The sequence below is a fragment of the Copadichromis virginalis genome, linkage group LG19 (assembly GCF_057382275.1).
Source record: "Copadichromis virginalis isolate Kocher_CV1m ecotype Utaka linkage group LG19, C_Virginalis_male_GT1.1, whole genome shotgun sequence".
NCBI lineage: Eukaryota > Metazoa > Chordata > Actinopteri > Cichliformes > Cichlidae > Copadichromis > Copadichromis virginalis.
This window is the reverse complement of record NC_140636.1, coordinates 14,169,618-14,177,025: the sequence shown is the minus strand read 5'-3', so window position 1 is coordinate 14,177,025 and position 7,408 is coordinate 14,169,618. Positions and strand designations below refer to the sequence as shown.

At 38.9% G+C, this 7,408-nt stretch overlaps 1 protein-coding gene across 1 annotated transcript; it reads left to right on the top strand.

Annotated features, from left to right (window-relative positions):
• The first annotated feature begins 3,035 nt into the window (after positions 1–3,035).
• Positions 3,036–3,756, top strand: LOC146685765 (low affinity immunoglobulin gamma Fc region receptor II-a-like). The gene is made up of 3 exons (XM_085442438.1): positions 3,036–3,167; positions 3,247–3,492; positions 3,578–3,756. The coding sequence occupies exons 1-3, from the start codon at positions 3,083–3,085 to the stop codon at positions 3,754–3,756; spliced, it is 510 nt and encodes a 169-aa protein (XP_085298564.1). The 5' UTR covers positions 3,036–3,082.
• Positions 3,757–7,408: the final 3,652 nt, after the last annotated feature.

Below are 7,408 nucleotides of genomic sequence, written 5' to 3'. Positions count from 1 at the left end.
AACAGAGCACGTTGCTGTTTCTCTTCACTGACCCACAGTCTTTAAATCATGATGTCATTCACATAAAAATAAACGATTTCAGTTTTTGGGCTCTAATGAGGTTTTATAGATGTGAAAATATGTGCTCATTAATCTCAGGGAAGGATTGTGTCTCTGAAGTATTTATATGTATTTTGTCAACTTACATACTAGTTGTATTGTAATCAAATTTGATGAGCCATGTTCTGATACTTTATGTGTTGTGTTTCTGATCTCATGCACTTTATTAAATGAAGTTGTAACAGTAACAGAGTTGTATTATCATCAGTAATGGGTGTTACAGTTATGGACATCATTTGGTGGCAAAAAACACATTTGTTCATAGTTTGCCTCTGTGCACCACCACAAAATATTTGACACTATAATCAAGATGTGACTGATGTGCAAACTTCCAGCTGTAATTTAAGTGTGTTGCATTCAATGAATTAAGACATATTTTTTATAAACAGTCCTCCATTTTCAGAGGCTCAAAGACAATTAGACAAATTAACATTGTTTTAAATATAAGCACAGGTTTTACTCGGTCTAAAGTCCTTTGCCTACAATGAGCACCTGAAGTCTACCACCCATGCACATCACCAGATGCTGTTTCCATCCTTGTCCTGTTGGGGGAGTGCTGTTGGGTTTGAAATGGCATTTAGCTGATGGCACATTTCAGAGTAACATCCACATTTCACAAACATCAGTTATTTTTCCTTATAATGTTCTATATTACCTCACACTAAATGATATACATCTTTAACCTTTTAGTGTTAATGCAGGCCTGCAAACTGAACCTTTTGAATATACTGGTACTTTTTGTGCCCCAGTTTCACACAGATGAGCCACTCTGTGGTATCTGTTACTCTCACATTTGTACTCATATCAGTCTGAAACCACAGCCCATTGCTAATATAGCAGTGCTTTACTAGTAAAGCTTCACTGCTTTACTTGGAACTCACAACAGCTCATTTCTGTCCCCACATAAGGCCGAGAAACACACAACATGTATAAAGAAACAAACACTGAAATCAACATGCTATTAAAGAGGAACTGTTCTGATCACAGTACAAACTTACTGACCATTTTATTAGGTACAAATGTCACTGTTTTTTATGCAAATATATAATGAGCCAATCACATGGCAACAGCATTACAGTTACAGATATTCTCATTTGATTTAGGTGATTTAAGTAAAGGGGAATGTGGCATTGATGTTGATGCCAGATGGAAACTTCTGATTTTCTAGGATTTCCCAAAAAAACATCTGTTGATGACAGAGGTCAGAGTCCAGTCTGCTTTAAGCTGATAGTAAGGCAACACAAATAGCCACTGATTACAACCAAGGTATGCAGAAGAGCACGGTATGCACAGCACATAGGACGTAACAACAGCAAGAGTGTAGAGCTAATAACAGGAAACTGAGGCCACAGTTCACACAGGCTCACCAACATCAGAGAACAGAAGATTGTAAAATCATAGCCTGGTCTAATGCTTCAGCATTTCGATCAGAACTGGTGTAAAACAGCATGAAAGCAGCCTGCACAAGCGATTTATGAGCCATTTGTTGGCAGAGAACAGTTTCCAGAGTGGAGGCTCAATGAGCTGCTAAAATCGTATGTCTGGGAAAAACTGTACTTTCAAAACTGCATCAGTTGGTCCTCCCCAGATCTCAGTTCATGTGGTGCTTCAAATTCAAAAAGAGTGGATGTTTTTCAAAAAGCAACATTAGAGAGCCTGCTCTTTTACTATCTTCTGTTAAACAATATTTTTGATTTTCTGTCCTGATTTTTTTAATCTACTTTTTACAAACATCTTACATATAGGCAAGAAAAGTATGTGGGGAAGGAGTTTACTGTGTCTGTATGACAAAAAGAGAAAATGAGTCACATGAGTCAAGAGGACAATGGATGACGCGTCTCTACTATTTCTGCTCTGTAAGTGAAGAATTTCTTCCTTTTAAATGTTGAACTTTTTCTGTCTGCTCTGTTAATGTGAACTTGACAGAGGTTAGTTAGTTATTATATCAGCTTATCTTTAAAGTGGACACGCGACTTCATGCTTACTGTTACCGGTCATGTTTCCAAATGTTTCTTATGCATCGAGTACAGTGAGTTCGAAAACATCCAATAATCACTAAAGGAACAGCGTTACAGATTTGGTGTTAGAGATGTGGGAGCAGAAATGTGCACAGTGTTAATAAACTGATGGATTTCTGATTTCCAATATTTAATTTTATTGAGTTCTTGTGAACTTAGCAATAACTAACACAAAGGCACAGAGACACAGTCTTAACACTGGAACCAGAGAAGAACAGACAGGAGGACACAGCGGACTAGGGAGACAGAGAGAGAACCCAGTCTAGACACAGGAGACGCACAAACATAAAGAAAAAGGAGACTTGAGATGAAATGAGGAACGTAACAGTAACAAACCTTAAGACTAGAACTATAAATATAAACATAGCAACAAGCTAAAAATAATAAATATGAATAGATCTTTTTCTTAAAGAGTTCAAAAACACAGTCTGTTATTCTTTTACATTGATGTATGCCTCCCACAAGGATTACTTACTCACATAATTATAAGTGGACAAGAGATCAGAGATAGACGAGATGGGACGAGCCAAATTAATTACAGTCTTTATTATTTTACATGCTAACCTAAGTTTTACTTATCTTTAGTTTTGACTTCAATGCCTTGCAGGATAACAAACCAAGGTCAGTGATTTTCTTTTAAATATGTCAAATATGTGTTAAATTCTTCTTCTTTAATGTTTAGGGTTGGCAGCCCGAACCACATAAGAAGTATTTTAATTCTAATTTAAAGAATGTTGTATCATCATTGCTTTGCACAACCATGACATTTTTATTTTTATTTTTAACCCTCACAGCTCGTCTGACTGTGAGTCCCAGCAGCTCTCAGTTCTTTGAAGGAGACTTTGAGGAGCTGTGAGGAGGACGACAGCTCTGCTGGATGGACTCTGAGGAGAAACACAAGCAAACAGAGGACTCAGTGTGGAGATGGGTGGGGAAAACCAGCTGGTTCTTCCTGTAATATAAGTATGATGGTGCCTCATGACAGTGGAATATATTGGTGTGAGTTCAATCAGAGTACCATCAGTAACATGGTTAACCTGACAGTCACTGGTAAGCTGAGTGTGTGGAGTTAGTGTTGATGAAGCTGTGTGTAAATGGATGAAATGCTGTAGTTTGTCTCTGTGTTGAGGTGGATCAGTGATCCTGCAGAGTCCTGTCCTCCCTGTGATGGAGGGAGATGACGTCACTCTGCTCTGTAAAACAAAGACCACTCCCTCCAACCTCCAAGCCATTTTCTTCAAAGATGGCGTCTTCACTGGGAAAGACTCTACAGGTCACATGACCATCCAGCATGTTTCCAGGTCTGATGAAGGCCTCTACAAGTGTGACATCAGCGGTCATGGAGAGTCTCTATCCAGCTGGATCACTGTCACAGGTGACACACTCACCTGTCTGTGTTTCTGCAGGTTCAACATTCACAATGTGACGACAACTTAATGACTGTGTTTGCTTTGTTTTAGACAAACACACCACCACACCTCCACCTGCCTCTTCTGCTGGTTCCTCTCCACTTCTCCCCGTGTTGCTGACAGCTGGAACAGTCTGTGTTGTGTTAGTAGTGATGTTACTGGTTGTTTTGGTGGAACGACATGTTGACAGGAAACTAAAAGGTGAGACTTCCACTCTTTTTGTTGCATGAACGTCTCACGTTAGTATGTTTTTCAATTTTAAACAATATTCAAAGGAAAGATGAAGCTTGGATAAAAGCAGCTCTTTGGAGTTTCTCACAAACAAACCAAAGTTTCCACTTGCATCAAGTATTTCTCAAGCAAGAGAAATTTGTCCTTTATTAATAATGTTGAACATCCTGAATGTAGTCTGTCCATCCATTCTCTTCTGCGTGTCCAATTTAAGGAAGCAGGGTGTCTGCAGGTTATCCCAGGTAGGTGGGGTACACCATGGACAGACAACCAGTCACACCTATGTGGCAAGTTAGAACAATCAGTTAACCTTATCTTATTAACTGCATGTTTTTGGAGGAGTACTCGGAGTGAATCCACACAAAAACAGAGAGACCATTCAAAAGGATTGAACTCAGGACCTTCTTGCTGTAAGACAACAGTGCTAACCACCATGGCAAGTGCTGCCCACAAAGTACTCTTTAGATTACAAAATTTCAGGTATTAAATAAATAATTAGAACAACGTTCATGGGTTTTAATGTGCTGATATCAAATGTTCTGATTGTTTTCTGGATCAAGAGGAGGCCCAAAACAGCAATGAGACAAAATAAAGGTCTGTATGAGGAAGTAACAGACTGCAAAGCATTCTGGTTGTTCTTCTAAGTGGCAATAACCATCACAGACCTGCTTTCATGGTTTCAGACCACAAGGTTTAAAACTTTCCACTGCAAAGAAGACTATCTTTACTTCACCTCACACTAACGTGCAGTTTAAACAGTTCACTGTGCTGAGTGAGTTCTTCCTCCCACAGTCTAAAGACATGATAGGTGTTAACTAATGATTTCAAATTGGATAGATTGTTAAGTTGTGTTTTTTAGTCCTGTGACAGACTGGAAACCTGTCTGGTGTGCAAACTGCCTTTCACGCTATCCCAGAGAGGATAAGCTCCAGCCCTCCTGCTTTTTAAAACCATTTTTAAAAGCTTAGTCAAAGACCTACAGTATATATAGATCACTAAGTAGTTGTTCTGTGTTTGCAGTATCTGTTAGCAGTGAGTGCTGTTCTTTGTGCTCCAAACATGTATTTCACCCTGTGTATAACAAAGACTAACAGCTCTGTGGTCGTCCACTTTCCTTTTATTGATGAAAACTCGTCAGCTCCTCAGGGATGTTAACACACACACACACACACACACACACACACACACACACACACACACACACACACACACAGGGAGAGAGAAGTAAGTTTCTAGGTCAGCCTGGGAGCTGCTGAATTTAAATCCACCAATCAGAGAGGCTGTGTACTTTTTCCCGCCAAAACAGGTGCATCTATTTACACACGCGGCACAGAGAGAGACACAGGATTATTGCAGTCTATTTCTCATAGTGAGGACTCCCCTCAAACAAATGACCATAATTTCCTAACCGTAGGGGCTAGAACGGTCATTCTTACACGGTTTTGTTCAGAAGTGATTGGGGAATCTTCAAGTGTTGACAATTTATCATTAAAATATGAATTTTTAGAGATATATGACATGGATGACTTGTTGACTTAGAAGCCACGAATTCCCCAATATGCAAATTTGAATGCCTGAGGCCACATATATGATTGGCTGCCTGGGAAGCCGTGCAGGCCCTGATTTGTGGATTTGAATTCCTCAGCCCTCAGATATGATTGGCTGGCTTAGAAGCCATGAAGGCCCCAATATGCAAATTTGAATGCCTCAGGACACATATATGATTGGCTGGGAAACCGTGCAGGCCCTGATTTGAAAATTTGAATTTCTCAGTCCTCACAGAGGATTGGCTGCCTGGGGACCTGGCAGAAATATATAGAAATACTATGATTAAGCATAAATACTACATTTAGTAGAAATACTATGTTTTAGCACAAATCCTATAAAAAGCAGAAATACTATATTAGGCACAAATCTTATAAAAAGCAGAAATACTATATTAGGCACAAATAGTATAAAAAGCAGAAATACTATAATTTAGCAGAAATACTATGTTAGGCACAAATCCTATAAAAAGAATAAATACTATAATTTAGCAGAAATACTATATTAGGCACAAATCTTATGAAAAGCAGAAATAGTATGATTTAGCAGAATAGTAATAACTTACAAAATTACAAATATGGAGGCATATTGAAACACAAATGCACAGAGGGACACACAAACACAGGCTCTAATCCAGTCAACCAGTCTAACTATATTCAATTTAAATCCTACAATGACATGCTGCCAAATAAGGGCAGGGTCCTCTCTCTCCCACTAAACACACACACACACACACACACACACACACAGACACACACACACACACAGAGGGAGAGAGCTGCCGAATTTGAATCCACCAATCAGAGTGGCTGTTTACGTTTTCCCGCCAAAACAGGTGCATCTTTTTACACACGCGGCACAGAGAGAGACACAGGATTATTGCAGTCTATTTCTCATAGTGAGGACTCCCCTCAAACAAATGACCATAATTTCCTAACCGTAGGGGCTAGAACGGTCATTCTTACACCGTTTTGTTCAGAAGAGATGGGGGAATCTTCAAGTGTTGACAATTTATCATTAAAATGTGAATTTTTAGAGATATATGACATGGATGACTTGTTGACTTAGAAGCCACGAATTCCCCAATATGCAAATATGAATGCCTGAGACCACATATATGATTGGCTGGCTGGGAAGCCGTGCAGGCCCTGATTTGTGGATTTGAATTCCTCAGCCCTCAGATATGATTGGCTGGCTTAGAAGCCATGAAGGCCCCAATATGCAAATTTGAATGCCTCAGGACACATATATGATTGGCTGGGAAGCCGTGCAGGCCCTGATTTGAAAATTTGAATTTCTCAGTCCTCACAGAGGATTGGCTGCCTGGGGACCTGGCAGAAATATATAGAAATATTATGATTAAGCATAAATACTACATTTAGTAAAAATACTATGTTTTAGCACAAATACTATAAAAAGCAGAAATACTATAATTTAGCAGAAATACTATATTAAGCACAAATCCTATAAAAAGCAGAAATACTATATTAGGTACAAATCCTATAAAAAGCAGAAATACTATATTAGGCACAAATCTTATAAAAAGCAGAAATACTATATTAGGCACAAATAGTATAAAAAGCAGAAATACTATAATTTAGCAGAAATACTATGTTAGGCACAAATCCTATAAAAAGAATAAATACTATAATTTAGCAGAAATACTATATTAGGCACAAATCTTATGAAAAGCAGAAATAGTATGATTTAGCAGAATAGTAATAACTTACAAAATTACAAATATGGAGGCATATTGAAACACAAATGCACAGAGGGACACACAAACACAGGCTCTAATCCAGTCAACCAGTCTAACTATATTCAATTTAAATCCTACAATGACATGCTGCCAAATAAGGGCAGGGTCCTCTCTCTCCCACTAAACACACACACACACACACACACACACACACACACACACACACACACACACACACACACACACACACAGACAGACACAGAGGGAGAGAGCTGCCGAATTTGAATCCACCAATCAGAGTGGCTGTTTACATTTTCCCGCCAAAACAGGTGCATCTTTTTACACACGCGGCACAGAGAGGCACAGGATTATTGTGTGGATGCCTTAATAGGCATCCACACTATTGA

Excerpts from the sequence above, each read along its gene's own strand:
- LOC146685765 (XM_085442438.1), top strand. The coding sequence starts at position 3,083 with ATGATGGTGCCTCATGACAGTGGAATATATTGGTGTGAGTTCAATCAG. Across the intron at positions 3,168-3,246 it reads GGTTAACCTGACAGTCACTG|GTGGATCAGTGATCCTGCAG; the intron begins GTAAGCTGAGTG and ends CTCTGTGTTGAG. Across the intron at positions 3,493-3,577 it reads CAGCTGGATCACTGTCACAG|ACAAACACACCACCACACCT; the intron begins GTGACACACTCA and ends GCTTTGTTTTAG.